Source organism: Thunnus thynnus, chromosome 17 (assembly GCF_963924715.1).
Source record: "Thunnus thynnus chromosome 17, fThuThy2.1, whole genome shotgun sequence".
Taxonomy (NCBI): domain Eukaryota; kingdom Metazoa; phylum Chordata; class Actinopteri; order Scombriformes; family Scombridae; genus Thunnus; species Thunnus thynnus.
In genome coordinates this window covers 12,426,249-12,445,206 of record NC_089533.1, presented here as the reverse complement: position 1 = coordinate 12,445,206, position 18,958 = coordinate 12,426,249, and the positions used below count along the sequence as shown (strand labels likewise).

Sequence of the window (18,958 nt, the reverse complement as noted above, 5' to 3'; positions counted from 1 at the left end):
CAGCCAGAGGCGGGACCCGATGGATGGATGACTGGAGTTTCCCTTGCGGTGTGAAGATTAATGGAAAGGGTCTGTTGATCTTAGCAATCGACTGTCAGATGGTCGGTCCGAGGAAACCATTGCACTTAACGCTTGGCTTCGAAGCGAGTGGAGAGATATCCGTTTGAAATAACCTACAGCGGGAAAAAAAAGAATAACCTGGACAGCACTTTTGTTATCCAGGTCTGAACAGAAAAGGCCTGCCCACACATACAGCACCTGGTTAGTTCAGGCCAGGATACGACTGCGAGGGACGCTCGGAGCTAACGCTAGCCTGCTCGTTAGACAGACCGAAAAAAACGGCTTTCGACGATCTGTCTAATGGACTAGAACTGGATTTTGGATATATTAAAACCGTCTCTGGAAATTAAGGACAGTCGAGTGATATATCTTGATTTGCCTATTGACGAGCTAACGCTACCAAGCTAACATTAGCTAGCCTCGCTAACCCCCAGCGCCAGTGTTAGCTGCAGACTTGGATAGACTCGCTTGGCTGGACTTTTCCGAACTCACTAAGAAAACAAAGTAGCAGAGGAAATATATTTACAGTTAGTCAATAATGGTAGCTGTTAGCTAGTAGCTAACTGACAGCTTCATTGAACCAAGGGACTGCGTTAACGGTGTAGCATCACTTGAACGACTTTGTAAAGGAAAACTTAGTCCGAGTCCGGGGACTCCACCATCAGTCTGCCATCATGGGCAACACGCCCACCGCAAAGAAGGGCAATGAGATGGAGAGCGGTGAGTACCCCTTACCCCTTATTACCCGGAGCTACAGCTGTGAGCTGGCCATATTATGCAGCCTGTCGCTGGGTCATTTTGCTGTAGTCATTTCCTGTTTCCCATAATGGCAGCGAAATAAAAAGTACAACTTAACACCAGGATAGTGCATCAAGGCCCAGAGACCCTCCACAAAGACATAATATTAGATTGCTTTCGACACTGTTCTCTAATATGGATGCAGGGGTGATTATTATAAACTTTACTGGTTGTCAACTTTCGGTGAAAGACTCCCATCTACATATGAACTTTAGCCACACTGTGGCTGTGATACCATGTTCATCTCAGCTGAGCAGCAGAGCAGCAAGAGGATGTTATTCATTCTCTCCACAGATTTTGTGGGAAAGCTCGTGATTAAATGCCTCAAGTTATATTCAGAGGTACCAGCGAGGATGACAACGAGCCTTATACAACAGTCAGGTTTCTTTGTGGTTCATGTGTTTCAGATGTTTTTTCCCCTCTCTCCCCTCACAAGGTTATGAAAGGCTGCAGTAACATTATAACCTAACAGTTAGCCTGGTGTGGAGTTCTTTTCTTGTGCAGTTCTTGATAACCTAATTACTTCATGAAAAACATATTCCTCATTGTATAGAAAGACATGCACAAAGTGGAGATGTACATATTATTCAGGAAGTTTATGTAAGTGGGTTGAATGTTAATGTAATGTGGAAATGAGCATTGGGTCCCACAGACTGTGTTTGACACTAAGTGAGTAGAGGAGAGTTGGTTGTTATCAGAGAAGGAAAAAGCCACCAGGACGGGGTCATATGATGCACGCAGGGTGATCCTCTCCAGGCAGAAACTTGGAATTGAGGAGTCTCTTGAACATCATGTGATGAGCAGCATTTAGAACAAGGGCACTTGTATGTGTCACTGAGTGTGTGTGTGCGCGTGTGTGTGCGCTTGCATGACAGAGCAGAAGAGATGCTCTGCTCTTGCTAATAGTATTGTGGGCTGTTGCCCCCACAACTTTTTATTTTATTGATGAGCCCCTTGAACATCGGTTAGACATCAGTTTTTATTTTAAAAAAGAAATGAGGCATTTGTACAAGCTAAGAAAATAAATGACAATTACTGTACACCTTGCTCTACAGTGTGAACTTCAGAGGTTAACTACTAAATGAGGGAACATTTCCATCCTGTTTCTTGCAAAAATGTTTGTCAACTCAGTCCAAGCATTTGTTCTTTCTTTTTCCAGTTAGGATCACTGGCCGTGGAGAAGGCCTGGGAGGACACGGTCTAATGTTTTTATCCATAACACCATAAATAACGCTCAAGTGTGCAAAGTCTGAACAGCTATCTGCAAAATGAGCATCAGCTCCTTGTTGCTGGTAGAGAGTAGGTGTGAAGAATGGCCTCCAGTCCCTCTGTAACGTTAACCCATCCCTGGTAACCCCATGTAATAATGTTCATTACTTTCAGGAGTTGTAGCACAGATATTTGTTTCTTAAATGCTCAGGAATCTACTGGAAAATAGAGGATTAGTAGGTTAGAAGCATGGACAGAGGAGGCACTGCTGGGGGAGGTTTGTTGAAATGCCCTGCATCACATCCTTATCAGCCTGATCGCTCTGGGCCCACCCTGATCCCCAGAGACAGGTGCTGACCAGGGGTCCAGAGCCCACACCCAAGAGCGTTATTTTCCACAGAGCAGCTTGAGATTAAGGACAAGATGGCATCCTGTTTTGGGTTCTATGGAAAAAAGAAAGTGGAGAGTGTTGAGAGCTGGTTCAGGTGCGCAGAGTCTGTTTCCCCTGAACTTTCCAGGCCGGAGAAGACGAGCGGAGAACAGCGCAGTAGTATATAGAGCCGAGTCCTGGCCCACAGGAAGAAGCAGGGCGGACAGACACTGTGAACTGCTGCAGGAAGTGAAGGAGCAAGGAAGGTCCAGCCCATGCTCTGCGTAGTTAGTCATCGCTTCTACTGAACTGAAGGTTTATACAGGGGACCAGGAAAGCTCTGGCAAGTTCTGGCGTTTAAGATACTGTGTGTGTTGCGCATTCTGGATTTCCCACTTGTTAAAACCTCTGGACATACTTCAGTGTTAAGACTCTACACAGGCTTTCAGCTGGCTTCCCCCAGCCTCGTGTGATGTCTCTTATTCACAGGCTGGCAGGGAGGCTGTTTCAACATGCCAGTCCCTGTCTGGGGGATCCAGGCAGTGGGGAAGGCAGACATGATCTACCACAGGAGGAGCTAGAGACTTGCTACTGGAGTGAGTTTTCATTCTGGATCTGGACCGGAGCATGGGTTAGGGGTGGAGCCGCGGCCCGCGTGTCCCACTAGTTAGCCAGTCACAAACTGAGCTCAAGTTCATACATTTAAGAGATAATCAAGCTATTTTTTTCTCATGATAATGTTTGTTGCCATACTCATATCATGACTTGTCTTCTAGCTTTGGTGGAGTGATCTTTCATGTTGGCAGACATAGATTTTGCTGGTATTAATGGCCAGCAGCCAAGACATATGTGCGTGCGGTGCATAGTCCATGTACATAAGTACACACATGGAGCAGCCTGTTGTTTGTCTCTGTTCTGTTGCCTATTGTTTTTTACTTACATTTCAAAGGAAAGCACTCCTCACGTACCGTTGGAAGTGTCTGTCAGGCGTTGGACTGCACACTGTAAATCTGTCAGCCTTATCTATTATATGTAATAACCATGTAATAACTAACCTATCCAAACACATGCATACTTTTTTTTTCTGTTTTTTTTTTTTTGTCTGTGTCCCCTCTTGTGTCGTTTTCCTACATACTGGTAGGGCTCTAGCATGTCTGAGAGTTTGCTTGGAAATCTTTTCCTGTACTCAACACACTTAAACATCTGAGCAAGGCCGTGCTCAGCCAGTTATGACACAAGGGATGGTTATATTGAATTCTGTGTGTTTTGAATTGGCCATATAATGATGTGGCACGCTGTCAAAGTGCAACTCCCTCTATCTATAAATATCTGTGTGGTTCATGTCCTGCCCCTGCTCTGCACGCAGCTGGTTTGTGTAACAGAGGCAGGTTTGTGTTTTCTAGGGTTGGGTACCGTTCACATTTGAACTGGTACCTGGAATTTGGTACTGGTACCCAACGGTACCCTTTTTTTCAGTACTTTACTCTCTCTGTAATAACATGTAATTTCAGTTGTAAAAAATAAAACTTCTCAATTTCAACATTGTTATTTATTTAGAACATTATGTTGAGTAAGATAAAATAAACAAGGTAAAATAAGTTGCTTAGGCTACCGGGTGGAGATGTGCTGTTTGCTGAAAATGCTCTAAAAGCCAGTCATCTGCAGCTCTTCACAAAACATCTCACTGTGGCTGTTTCTGCGTGTACTGTGCCTCTCTGAGTTATTTCTAACTGATATGCTGAGCAAATAGCTCCAAATATCTCCAGATCTTGTTGCGTCGACTTGTTTTTATTGAAGAATAGCACTGCTAACGAAGCTATGCTAACTTGGCCATAAACACATTTCATTTCCTGTAAGTTCTTCACAATAAAAGCCTTCAGCATGAAATGTTTCCATCAGCAGTAACTTAACACAGCTCTGATGTGACTGAAAGCGATCAGGAAAGGATAAAAGAAGGCTGATAACTGAAAGTACAAAAACAGCAACACAGGAGAGAAATTCCAAGCGCATGTGTGTCGGTAAATTAGGAGGGATATTTCAAAAGGCTCATAAGGAATCTTATCAATATTTATTTGAAATCACACAGCCCACTTTTCAAGGTACTGAAATTTGGCACAGATTGATATAACATGAATAGGTCCTCAGTGGTACCAACATAATTCGGTCGGTACCCTTAAAATACAGAGTTTGGTACCCAACCCTAGTGTTTTCCGGTACTCATCACTTCCTGTCTCCAGATAAAGGGGCTTTGTTGTAAGCCCACACTGATTACCAGTGGACCTTACTCTTGAAATGCCAATCAGCCACCTCAGATAAGCTTACAGGACTGAACTGAAGTTGGCAAGCTGACATTCTGCCAGAGAACAATTCTGGAGCAAGGCAAAACTGATGATGGAGTTTGGTGATTGGAAAAGGAGCTCTTGTTTCCTTTGGATTCTCACATCAACAGGCATGTTATATCCCATTCAGACTGACACAGTGATGCAGGTCAAAGCCGTGTCAGGGGTCTATTTTAATGAGTCAGTGCTCATCAGCCGAATCTCCTTCACAACCTGCCTTGTGGCCCAGGTTGGATGCTGCCCCGATTTGGTGACCTGCCGTTGCTACCAGGAAGGGAATTAATTTGAATGAGAGTCAGAAAGAGAGAGAAATGTAAAGTGTGCTCGAGCAGACGATCAAGAGGGTGGGAGGCAGGGGCAGATGGACAGACAGAGCTGTTCATCTAAAATTTTATCTGGTAATTTGATGTAATTCTCAGGATTATCAGTGAAGTTTATGAACTACACTGCAGACTGTAGTCTCTGCTAACAGTGAGAAACAGAGTGACAGTGGTCTCATGAATGAGTGCAACACACATCGAGCAGACCCGCGTCATATGCACGTCTGCTATCGAAAGTAGTATTGATAGTGTGCATCCTGTGTGTCTGGTGGTAAAGTCCCTACAACAAATAAACCCATAGCATATTAAAATGCTATGTTGCAGAAATGAGAGCTCTCAGAAAAGCAGTCTTAAGACATACCTTATCAATGATTGATTTCTTAAGTAAAAAGAAATCAGAAGCCTGACCTCAGGAAGACATATGTTTATATTCAGTGTTACTCACCAGAACACACTGTGGAGATCTTAACAAATTTGTTGAATGCATTTTTTTGGAACATTTTTGAGATCTGAATTGTTTACGTCCATGTGAACTAGCTTGTTGTGTTCTCCCTCCCTGCCTTTGTTGGTGCATTGCTGCACGTCTTGGTGCATTGTCACCACCTGTAGGCATCACATGCATGCATGTGTGTCCTCTTGCATGTGCACTGAACAAACCAAACAGGGGTCGACTCATTTAAAAAACAACAAAAGAAACGGCTCCATAGCACTACTAGAGATCAAAAACTCCACAGGCTACATTTAATTAGCCAATTCAGATCTTACAGTAGGATATGAAATTACTTCCCATTGGAGATTTTGTTAGTAACTACTTGCCAACCAGTCACAGTAAAATGTCAACTGCCAGTGCTCAGCTGATGATTACAATTGATTCTTCACCTTTTACACACCTGCACACACTTTCCAAGTTTACGTGCAGCTCTGTTTGTCTTCTGACTGGTTTCTTATGCACCACATAGGGCTGTATGCTATCTGAACGAGGCCTGGTTTTAGACTGGGACCTGATTTGGCGCGCTTCACTGTTAAATGTCGGTCAGCTCGCCCTAATATAACCCCTCTGTTCCTGCGTCAGAGTGGGCCAGTGAGGCCCAGGGGAGAGATGTAGGATTGATTTTTGGAGGATCAATTCAGCACTGGCACTACACAGATTCTCTGGTGCATTTGGGCAGAGAGAAAAAGTTTCACTGAGGTTTGTGCGTTCCTGCTTTGCTAGTGTCTCCTGAGAGAGCCACTTTTATGTTTTTGAAAACACCCAGATCGACCCCGAAAGTTTTTCATCACAGATGTGACATCTGATTGGTTCTGCTAATTAAGGAAAGTTTCAGCTGCATCTCAATGTGTCTAGTTCATCTCGAGGGTCTTCACATAGGCCCAGTTTTCCATAGAACTTCCTGTCTGGGTTGGATAAATATACCAGCTAGTGTTTTAACGCCCCTCCCCCTAGTGATTATGTCCCTGTTTAGATCAATATGTATCCTCTGTGTGTGCACATGTGTGTGTATGTGTTTGACATGAGAGGGAAAGGCAGAGAGTACTTTGTGTACAGAATAAATATTGATACAAACCAAGCAAGGGTCCAATTGATCTGTGTGAGTGTAACAGGAGCAGCGCTGCTCTCCATGCTAGGTTCGACTGCACACTGGAGGTGGATGCTACTTTCTAAACTTGGTCCCCAGCAAAGTGACAGTCACAGGAAAGACTGAAGACACCCTGCTGGCAAGGACACTTGACTGGTTGCTGCGGATGAGTGGGGCTGCTGATCCGACCACAGTGCTCACCGAGGGGGAGGATAGGTCATGAGTCAGTGGCTGTGAGGAAGAGGCTAAGGAAGAAGAACCGGGGAGACTTTGCAGGGCTGATGTGTGACAGGAAGAGCTCCAGGAGGCATGCAGGGAAGAGGGAGTCATCCTCGCGCTCTAGTGAATCGGGGTCGCGCTCAGCAGATGCTGCAGCAGCTGAGGTACCCATAGTCATCCCAGATGGTAAGGATTTTGGGGTTACAGGAGAGTCAAGGTGTTGAACTTCAGTTGATCACCTGCAACTCCCATGGTAGTAATAGCAGCTAAGCCTCCTAAATCTAACAAAAATCGAGACTATGAAGATTGAGAGAATTCCTCGAAGACAATTGTTGATTTGGGCATTTAACTCCCAGCTAGTTTTGCAGCACCATCAACATCTTTCCCCAAGGAATCACTCCATTTGTAGCTGTTTCTGCTTGGAAGTTGGAGTTGAGCAACTTTCACGGGAAATGTTTTGTCCCTGGTGACTGGTCTGCTTCCATTGCTCTCTGTGGGAGCAACAGTGTTCTCAACATGTTTATGCAAACTTTGGTCTTAGCCGTTCTTGCTGGCTTTCTCTCATCCTATAGTTGGAGCAGCTGGTCTTAAGAGAATTTGCAGGAAATCACATTAGCTAGATCAGGATTAAGCTTTCATCTAGTTTTGGAGTGTGTGTTTATATGAGTGATTCCAGAGAAATTTCTGCATAGATAGTTGCTATTTTTGTAAGCTCCTTCTCAGTTTTCTAATCTAGATATATCACCAAAAAAGAACATTGGTTTAAATATTCAGTTCAAAAAGTTGGTGAATGCGCTTTCACTATTGACAGCTCACTGGCTGTATTTAAACTGTGCTGCAGGCAGTTGTTTTGCATTGATTACCTTGGCAGATAGACATTCTACATTATCCTGAAAGGCTTGACATGGTTTATGTTTCCACAGTTTGTCAGTAAGTGAGTATAAATAATACTTTTTATTCCATTATCAATTTCCGCCCCTTGGAAGTCACTCTTATATTAGGGAAATCTTGTTAAACGTTAAGCACATAATTTAGATCTGTGCCGAATAAAGAGAAGCATGAGACTTTCTTTGCTCTTGCTGTACAGTGTAGTAATTTAGCACCACAGTAAAGAGAAACTATTGTTCTTTTTCTGAAAGTAGTTGTACATTTACAACCTCAATCTTGTGTCCCAGCCTAACAGTGGAAATAGCTGTGCTGCCTCAGCTGTTAAAGCAGCTAGCGTTCTTAAAACTAGCACACAGATAGTAAGGAGGAATGAGGAAGGACTGGTTATCTACATGTTCCCACAGAGCACTGTGATTAGCCTCATAAAGATAAGGGCAAGAAAAATGAACTTCTGCATATGACACCTTGTGTGCCAAGCTGTCAAAATCTGTCCACAAGCATGTCTGCCAATTGATAATAGCATGTATATGCGTGTATGTACAGTATGTATGTTTTTTGCATTGCTGTGTCATTAGCTTTGTTCTGGGAAACCTTGTAGCCTTACATTAAACTGCATCTTATCACAGATCAGTTTATTGTTTTGCAATAGTGCAGTCATAAGTGGACTGACTAACACTGACTCAAGTCTAGGACTTTTCTGAAGACGGGTTTCTCTAGAGTAACCCTAAAGGGGTCAGCATTACTACGGTCCATATGCATTCACTTATTGAGTCTGACAATGGACAGTGTCAAACCTGAGAAAATTTTGATCATATATGTGAAAAGAACTCAAAATGTTGTTTTTCAAATTGAAGTCAACTTCAGATATCTCAGAAATAGGCTCCTCAGTGAATGGACAAGCATGGTTTTATGGTGTGGGGCAGAAACTTCCTCCAACATGTGAAGTCCTAATGTCTTCTTTGCAAAAGTGCTCAGGCTTTGTCAAGTAGTATGGGGACAATGACTCGGCCACTCTGTTTATGTTATTGCTGTGTAGCTTGGCCTTTGTGTTTTGGTATTGGTTTCTTGCTTGAAAACAAGCCTCCTAAGTCACCCCCCCTGCAGGAGTTCTGTGTACTTTGTTGAAATCATTTTACCATCTATCTGCCAGGTCTTGCTACTGAACGGCATTCCCACATCATGATACTGGCACCACCATTAATCATATTGGGGATGATTTCAAAGACTCTAGATCCACTCTTATTTTGAGTGTCCCACATGCCTTTTTAGCAAACTAGCTGTGATGTCACACAAGTGGATTTCTATTTGCTACTCTCCCATAAAGCTGTGACTTGAGAGGCACCCGGCTAACAGATGTTGTTATAGTGTCTCCCATTTTACTTATGGAACCCTGTAGCTTCTTTGTTGTTGCTACAGGCCTCCATCTCCTTGTTTTAGAAGATGGCATGTACCAGACAGGTTTACAGCAGTGTCCTACTTGATCCATTTTTCTGTGGGGTATTCAGTGCGTTTCAGTGAACTTGTCACTAATTGGTTTGGAATGTCTCTTTGTCTTTATTCATTATAATTTTGATTCACTATACATGTGATCTCTTTTTATCTTATCTGGCTTCTAAAAATAGTTGGCTAGACAAATGATGATTTGGGTGTGTTATAGTCAATGGAATATGGTTAACCAATCATTGCTTTTGTTTTCTATTTATATCAATTTGTACCTTGAACAGGATTATCTTTATGATTTAATTTGAAAGTATTTATGTAGATTTTTATAGGCACATAATGTGTTATCATGCACCATTGACGGAATATCTCCTGAATCATTCCACATTTTATTAGGAAACACCCATGCTGAGGTGTTCTCTCGGTCTTGGTGATTACATGAGGTCACCTGTAATACTAAATCCTTTTATGTCTGGACTTTAATGTCTTTGAACTTTGTTATGTTGTGTAATTACAGTGAAGGAGTTTCTTGCCAAAGCCAAAGAAGATTTCCTGAAGAAATGGGAGAATCCAGCACAGGTGAGAGAGTAAAAATCAATTTTTAATCATAGTTGTTCATAATCATTCTATCACTATTATAATTGTACTGTGTTATTGTTCTTCTGCCAGTAATATTTTTATTTTTAGACTTGACTTCTGTTTTCACATGCTTGTCCACTCAGGCAGACTCATGGAAGTAGTCCCGCCCATGAACAAATTAATTCTTAGTTATTTTAGAGGTGCAGTGCACCCTCTGCTGGGCTAATGTGAAACATGTCCCTTTTTCCCCCATGAGTGCACCTCCAAAGTATACTCTCAATAAACAAATGACAGCATGTCTAAATCTCATTAAAGCCACAGGAATGCTTTTGTAAATACTCAACATCACAGTATGTAATTGTACTTTATTTTAGGTAGGTTAGATATTTAGAGAAAATTGTGAACTAAAGTTGGCCTCTTCATGGTATGTTGCCGGCAAGTTACCGTGTCCTCTTACTGATGTCCTCTTCTACCCCTCAGCAAACTGCGGCATTGGACCACTTTGAGCGTTTGAAGACCTTAGGCACTGGTTCTTTTGGTCGAGTCATGCTGGTTAAACACAAAGAGACGGGCCAGCATTTTGCCATGAAAATACTTGACAAACAGAAGGTACAGTACATTTGGGCCTGATAATCGAGACGAGTAAACAAATGTGAATGTGTGATTTGGGCAATCCAGTCTGTATTTTTATATTATGATAATGCTTGTTATGTACAAATTGTATCATTAAGTATACCTAGGAGTTCAACAGTCTTAATGAGTGTTTATAATAGCAGATTCCTACTGAAACATTAATTCAGAGAGCCAAGAATAATCCATATGCACTAACTATACAACTATATTGACTACAAAGAGGTGACTGACTTTTTTATGGAAGTTTTTGTTTGTTGCATAAAATTTTATGATGCCAATCGTGTCTTCTTAGATAAATTCTTGCTTGGGGATGGAGGAGGTCATATTCATAAACTAACTTGGTAGTACTAGGACGTTAAGACTTTTTGAGCCAAGTAGTATTCCTCTTTTTTTGTGTCTCAAATATGCCTGATGAGCTATTTTAACAACCTATTTTACTTGAATAAGCCTCTGTCCTGATCCCTCTCAGGTAGTGAAGCTGAAGCAAATAGAACACACACTGAACGAGAAACGTATCCTGCAAGCTGTCAGCTTTCCCTTTCTGGTGCGACTGGAGCACTCGTTTAAGGTACACATTGAAAAGTTTGTTTTATCTTTTAAGCATGCTCCTCATTTTAATGTGTATGTTTTGCATGTCAAAGTAAGACTTTGCTCATCTCCCAATAGGACAACAGTAATCTGTATATGATAATGGAGTATGTACCTGGGGGCGAAATGTTCTCACACTTAAGGAGAATCGGTAGATTCAGGTAAGTTCACCTTTAGTTAACTCAACCTAAATATTTCCATGAACTTACTGGTCGACTGTAAATATTGTTGCTGGTCTGTTTTGCAGTGAACCACATGCCCGCTTCTACGCAGCCCAGATTGTACTGACCTTTGAATACCTTCACTCTCTGGATCTCATCTACCGAGATCTGAAGCCGGAGAACCTGCTCATCGACCAACAAGGTTACATACAGGTAGATTTTGCATGTTTGTTTGTTTTTCAGCCATCCATAACAGTTTCTAATTGGTTTGTAAAACTCTGTGGTCAGTACTCAGAGCTGTACACTGTGTTTCCCAGGTAACAGATTTTGGATTTGCAAAAAGGGTAAAGGGCCGAACCTGGACACTTTGTGGGACTCCAGAGTACCTGGCACCAGAGATCATCCTCAGTAAGGTGAGTGTTCAGCTCGGCCCATGGTGATGGCACTGCTCTTTATGTCACGAGGAGTTTTCAAATCAATGTGGGACTTCATCTAGGAAACCATTTCAATATAGCTGGACATCAACTTTAGGACTGTGGTACCGTTATCTTCTTGTTTTGTATTGTCAGCATTTTTATATGTGAAAGTTTTTTGAGGACGTATCTGACTGCCCTTCATCTCCTTTGTGTTTTTCAGGGGTACAATAAAGCAGTGGATTGGTGGGCTCTGGGAGTGCTGATATATGAGATGGCCGCTGGTTACCCCCCCTTCTTTGCAGACCAGCCTATTCAGATTTACGAGAAGATTGTATCAGGGAAGGTGAGTTTAGAGCAGGCTACCTAAATAATCCCTTTTTTATTTTTGCAAGTAGTTGTCCCGGCACAATGTTCCTTCAACAAAGGTCCTCTGAAAGCTCTAGTCAGCAAACTAAAAAAGATTTCAAAATGCATTGTAAAAGTCCATTATTCATTCAAGCACTGTTCTTCTAAATTTGTGTTGATATAGTACTTCACACTAATCACATTAAAAAGGATTGAGTTTATAAAACATTTGTAGCTGAAATGTAAAATGTTAATGGAAACTGACACTTCCTGTATTAAATGAATTCTCCCCAAGAAACTAGATAAGTTATTCTGTAAAGTTGTTAACTTTGAAATCACTCTGTTTTATAGACTGGGGTGTCTGATCAACTCACCTTAATTAGCTTCTTCATCAGCAATATTGGATCAAAGGCAACTTTACTGCTCTTGACTCCTCAGTTCCCCTGCCCCTTCCATTGAAATACAATACATTGGTAAAATTATGTTGGCATTATTTTCTCTTGATCGATAGGACACAGTTGAGAATACCTAACTTTGTCTTAATCTTTAATGTTACTCGTTGTTTGTTCTTTATAAATATGTTAAATTTTTTGAGGAGGAAACTTAAAAAAACATTAAAGTCCTTCATTTACAAAGCACCCAGGTATTTGCCTTGGGGACATATAAATAACTCATAACATAACTAGCGTGCATCCTGGTACTCTGACAGTACATGAACCACAAGTCATACATCATGTGACAGCAGTGAACGATATAAATCAGCATCAGTTAGTGCTTATCAGAGCATTGGAACTAAACAAGTACACTCAGTGACTTTGAAAATGGCCTCATAGTTAGTCAGGAGGGCCAGTTTTAGCATCTGCCAAATGGCCATCATCTCTGGCTTTCATGTATGGCTGTTCCAAGGGTTTAACTAAACAACAGTGAGAAAAATTAAAAAAACTTATCAGTGATCTTGCAGACAAAAAATGGCTTATGCATCAGAGTGGACAAGGGAAAATGGATTTGTGCATAAAAGCAGATGTGTCAAAACCAGGCAAATCACATCCAAATTTAACTGTAGTGGGCGTAATGTCATTTAAGAACGCACCACTCATAGAATTTTTGTATAATGAGCTAAAACAGACAAAGACTGTGTCAGCTGTTAATGTTGTGAGCAAAGTAAGTATGCAGTGGGCACAGGAGCATCAAAACTGGACCTTTGATTGAACCATGGCTTACCTTAACCTGCAGCTATAAGCCGGAGTCCTGCAGTCTATTGAAAAAGCACAGCATGAGAACATGAGGCTTGAGAACACACACTCACACTGCTTTGACTGTTTGCAGGTTCGCTTTCCCTCCCACTTCAGTTCAGACCTGAAGGATCTGTTGAGAAATTTGCTGCAGGTGGACCTGACCAAGCGCTTTGGCAACCTCAGGAATGGAGTCAATGATATCAAGGGCCACAAGTGGTTCGCTACCACTGATTGGATTGCCATCTACCAGAGGAAGGTGAGATGCCAGCCTCCTGTTTTTGGCTGGACCGCAACAGCAGGACCAGCCCTATAAACATGAATGACTGACTGACTGACTGATGAAGTTACACCATTGGTTACCTGAAGGCCACCGAAACTTGGGACAGCCAAGTATCCCAGAATGCATTTTGTGTCAACCAGCAGCAATGGTGGAGATTTTGAGCCAGGCTAAAAGCTGTTGTAATATTCACTGTAGGACTGTTAATATGTTACTTTATTAAGTTTTAATACTTGTTCAGGTGAGAAAGTAACCATGGAGATTCCCAATGTGTGGTCAGTTTATCCAAATGACGCCTGTTTGGAAATTGTTTTTTGAGATGTGAGGAGCCGCTGGCCGGGTGAGACCAGCCCGGTCATCTCAGCCACTAGTAGCTCAACTCCTGAGATGATCGGCCGGTCAACGTCCGTTATCATCCCAGGGAGAAACGATCTGATCAACTGATCTGTGCAGCTCTTTGGTAATTTAACGCTCACTCTAATGTCTCCGTAGCATTTTGATATGTGAGATAATTCCTTTTGGAAGATAAATTGGTCTCACAGATTAAATCTAACAATTGTAGCTGCCACATTAGTTTGTCTGAATGTAAAGTGAAACTTCATGAGATTATTTTTTTGTGAGGAAAAAAAACTGTTAATGGAGCTTTGAGTAGAGATTATTTTGTCACAGTACAGTCAGGTAGTTATGTCGAAGCTGAGCTGCTGCTGTTCTAGTTGCAGAATGACCGTACTGTATCCTCCTGTTCTTGGAAGTTTGTACTCCCAAGTCGAACTTGACAAGTCCAAACTAGCAAGTACACAAGTCTGAACTTGGTGAACTTGGTACTGAGAAAGGCCCTATGTGCAATTGGCTTCAGTCAAAGCCCGGCGCACTTCTTGGGGGCTTCGTCAACATGTGTCACTACTTCCTGTATCCGTCCAAGGAACCTTCTTGTAGCTTCCTTGTATCTGTTGTTCAAAATTAAAACTCTCTAGCATTTCATACACATACTAATCTTATTAGCAGTGCTGTGACAGTCTAAAAAACAAGGACAAGAAGAAGAACTAAATCTTTTATTTGATATGACAATATGAATGAATACAGAACTCTACTTTTTGGTGCACATAAATTCAGGTTTATTTGTATAATCCTTAATTACAGTCATAGTTTTCAAAGAGTTTCACAAAGTTTACAGTAAAAGGGAACACATGAAAATGAATCCTCAGGAAAAGCTGTGAGGAAAGTACTACACAGTGAGGGATCCCCCCCACCATGACTTTACTGTGTACAACTGAAAACTAACATTAATTTGTTTTTAATCATCTGTTTATCTCCTGGAACTTATTCTAATGTCATCCAGTAATTTATGGTGCATGCTGTGGCTTTGGTGCTCTATACCATTGTGACTGATGTTGATAATTTGATTGTCCTGTGTGTTCCAGGTGGAAGCTCCCTTTATTCCTAAGTGCAAAGGCCCCGGTGACACAAGCAACTTTGACGACTACGAGGAAGAGGAAATCAGAGTCTCCTTCACAGAGAAGTGTGCAAAGGAGTTTGCTGAGTTCTAGATTCCAACCATGAGTAGTGGCGAGACAGGGGATTTTGAAAGTAAAAGGGGGTCTGAAGAAAGGAAGCACTAGGGTGGACTGCTAACTTGCTTATTTGTAATGACGACAACATTGTAAAATCCCCCCAATGGAAAGGTAGGCAAAGTGAAGAAAGATCCAACAGAACCAGCAGTGTTGCCTTTTCTGATTGTTTCTCAACTGTTACCTATTCATTTTATTTATCCCACTTGTGTTTGTGGCAGGGGCTTGAGGAGAACAGGCATAGGTGGTGGCTGTTCAGCTAGACTTGTATCTTTCTGATGTTGTAATAACAAGTTTTCAGTCTTTGCAGGTTGAGGCATTGATTTTTCTGTTAAGGTACTGAATCTGCTAGGCTCCTTTTTGAACGGCTACTCTCTACAAGCTTCTCAAAGAGTGATAGTTGTATCTTGTCACCCTGGTCCCCCCCCCTTCCACCCTTTCCCCCCCCGTTCCATCTCTCCATCCCGAATCTGTCCAAGCAATACCAAGTCCAACAGATGTGCCTATCATAATGCCAACTGGTTGGAAAACTGTGTCGAAAGCATTGGTGCAGAGCTTTGGCTATGGTGGCGTCGGCCCTTGTGCCCGTTTTTGGTTGAAAGCTTGAAACTCTCTGCACCTGCCTTTGTCTGCTCAATGTGGCATATTATTGGGTAGATGATGCACTTACTGCTTGCAGTTGAAGCAGTGGTGACCTCTTTGATCAGAGTGAAAATGATTTATGACAGTCAACGTCATCTAGGTCTTACTCGTTTTGGGGACCTGTGAGAAATGGTAAACATGAGGTCTGCATTTAAGTCTGTCTTTCTCTTAGCTGAATTTATTAGAGCATTTTAAAAAAAATCCTATTGGTGATCATTTTGTCCTTTTTATGTCAATCTCTGTGCTTGTGTGTTATTTAGTGCTCAAGGGTGGGTTAAAAAGCTGTGATTTAGCAGCAACTAACATTGTGGTCACACTCCTGACTATTGTTTATTTAATTCATAGTACATTTCTACATGTATATTGAGAGATATATATGATAGAGAACACAAAAATATCCATCTTTTTCAACATTGTCTCATAGCTGTGAAACTGAATTAAGATTTCATAAATAAACAAATATAAATTCTGCCAAAATTTGCAAACTGAGAACATTGCAACGTTTCCTGTATGTAATTATGATGGTGGTGGATTTTAATACGCAAAAAAGTAGCAAAACGTTTCAACAAAATGTGCATGTTATTTTTGTACAATATCACTTTTAAAGAAAGATGGCAGAGGTACCTGAGATCATGGATAACAAGCTTAACTATTAAAATGGACTCTCGGCTGCTCTATTTTGAAGATGGAACAAGACCCAGTTAAATGTGTCAGAAAGTTCTTCTGGGCTTTGTTCATTGTTCTGTTGTACAGCAACAGTTCGCTGATAAATGTCACTGAACTTGTGCTTCTCACCTTAATTGTTTTTTTTTTTTTTTCCTCCTTCCCCTTTCTCTTGTATATACCCTTACATGTAACACCTTCAGACAGATTTACAGTCCAACCAGATTTTTAGGACTGTTGAGATTGGGGTGTTTTTGTTTCCGTTTTCCAGCTTTCAATGTAACAAATTAAACAAAGGAAGCTATCCTAAAGCTCTCCCCTTTTTGCCAAGTTTATTTCTGTGTATGCAAGACAATCGCAGACCAAATCTTATCGCTGGTTTGTTGACTGAACACATTGTTTTGGTTTCATGAAGGATGTACGCTTTTTCGCCCCCCCCCCCCACCCCCACCCCCGCTCCATAGGCCCTAGGTGCTAGACTTTGTCCATCTCACTGAAATGCTTCTGTGAATTGTTTGATGTGCATCAATCTATTTGTCATAAAGTCTTGTAACATGACATTTTTGAGAATGTTTTCGACTCTAAATGATTTCGGTAGGCTTGAGTAATTATTTTTGGCAGTCTCTTAATGTAAATGAGATCAAACGCAGGATACCTTTTTGAATGTCTTGAATTGTCTGATGGAGATGTTTCATTGCTGTTTGGAAACATGATGTGTATTTTTTATTATACATGTTTCTCTGGTGAGCTCGGTTTTTCTTGCATGTGGTAAAGCAACCCAACGGCAAGACATCTCCTGGACCTGAGACATGTTTAAGAAACCATTGTTTCCACACCCCGACAGTCTCTGCTGTTTAACCTTTTTTGATTTTGTTAGAGCATCACATTAAACAATGCAGTGGATCACCAACCAACTTAGCGAAGCACACGGCACACCGTTTTCAAATCTCCTATTTAACTGATTTGTGCTAATTCTTTGAAACTTTTAAGACAACACTGTAATGCTTTTGACGAGAGCACATGTAATATCTTTGGTCTTTATGTTCTGACAAATGACTAAATCAGAGTTGGTGGGTAGACGGCAATGCCACCTGATCCACTTCAGACACTGAGGCCATTACAATGCTTTATTTTTGTTTCCCATACACAACGTCTTGTCATTTGTCTTTAATTCTTTTCTATCAGCACTATCAACTGCTCTCTGCTCATTTGAGTTTTTCTCCTGTGTTTGCCTTCTATTTTCATCAAGTTTCCACATTCAGACATAACACTTTTTACATCTGAGATGTTTTGCGTTCATTTTTCTAATTGTATTTTCAAAAAAAAGGAAAAAAAAAAAAGAAAAAACAACATTAATCTTTTCCTCATGACCTGGGTACAGTGATTGTGTAGTCTATTGTACCTTTTGGGAAACAATACTGTATATCCTTGCCTTTGACAGTCTTAACTATCTTACCCTCTGGAGAACTTGACAGATACCCTTAGAACACAATGAGTATGTTAAAAAAAATATACATAAAGTAATATTTTGCAAAATGTATCATTCCAATAAAGTTTTACTTGTTAAGACTAATATGTCTGGGGTTATATGTAAGCTCTCACTTCACCTTGCACAATGTTACACCTTGTCACATTTAAAAAAAATAATAGAGTTTTTATGTAACATGCAAATCTCAAGAAGATATTTTGCAGTTTCAGGCTATCTCAAGGCTGGATCAGAGGAACATGTTGGTAGGTGACGAAGGAAGATGTATTTTTCACTGTCCTTTCGGTTATTGTGAGCGAGTTAAGAGGCTGGCAGGCGCAACTGAATAATGCAGGTTTGTGTTCATTCTGTCACAGCACGGGATCAATTACCAGCCAGCTTTCAGCACCCTTACTAAACTTATCCACCACCCCTCGGTACACTCCTTTTTAGGATTGCATCAATTATAATGTGAAGGACCCTTTGAGCCTTGCAGATGGTTGGGAAGCAATTAAGACAAAGTTAAAGACCTTACAAATCAGTCAAAGATAGTAATATTAGACACTGAACAGACTATAAATGAGTACATCAGTGCGAGAAATAGATGTGAAAAAATGATATTATAAAAATGGATCCAAACAAAGGCTTTAAAGGCCTCCTTAGTCACTTTTGTAATACATATTACAGCTATGGTTATCATAACTGATAATAGAGATAAACAGTTTTCTGCATCAGAAAATGATTAAGCACGGTACAGCTGCTTAATGTTATTGCACAAGTACCCTTTTGTTAACAATACTATCAAAGACTGATTTCAATGGAAAATCGAATTTAGGATTTAAAATACAGTTTGTAAAAGGGTGATTCTGTTTTCAATTAGGGATTGTAATAGAGTTTTAATTTATTGCTTTTTTATTGGATTCAATAATTCTGTACAATAGTTTTACATTAATGTAGTGATTTTTCTATTGTTTCATTTTCCTATTGTCCACTTTAACATCAGTTAATTAATTGTTAGGCTATATAGTTTCATTTAGTGATTACAGTATCTGTAATCTGATATTTTCCTGGCTGTTCTTATATCATTCTGAGGGTGTTGAACCCAAAATACTTGGTAAAACGTCTGAAGATTCTCAGTCATCCAGATCATCTTCAGACATTTATCG

General features: G+C 40.9%; 1 protein-coding gene across 3 annotated transcripts; it reads left to right on the top strand.

Moving 5' to 3' along the window:
• Positions 1-4: 4 nt before the first annotated feature.
• Positions 5-17,900, top strand: prkacaa (protein kinase, cAMP-dependent, catalytic, alpha, genome duplicate a). Of its 3 annotated transcripts, none has more exons than XM_067570210.1 (10): positions 5-780; positions 9,738-9,799; positions 10,280-10,408; positions 10,902-11,000; positions 11,099-11,181; positions 11,268-11,394; positions 11,499-11,594; positions 11,818-11,940; positions 13,269-13,433; positions 14,876-17,900. In XM_067570210.1, the coding sequence occupies exons 1-10, from the start codon at positions 735-737 to the stop codon at positions 14,999-15,001; spliced, it is 1,056 nt and encodes a 351-aa protein (XP_067426311.1). In that variant the 5' UTR covers positions 5-734; the 3' UTR covers positions 15,002-17,900. The 3 variants fall into 3 exon arrangements, with proteins under 3 accessions (XP_067426311.1, XP_067426310.1, XP_067426309.1); XM_067570209.1 differs by lacking the exon at positions 5-780 and adding an exon at positions 2,091-3,033; XM_067570208.1 differs by lacking the exon at positions 5-780 and adding an exon at positions 6,711-7,078.
• The last annotated feature ends 1,058 nt before the right edge of the window (positions 17,901-18,958 follow it).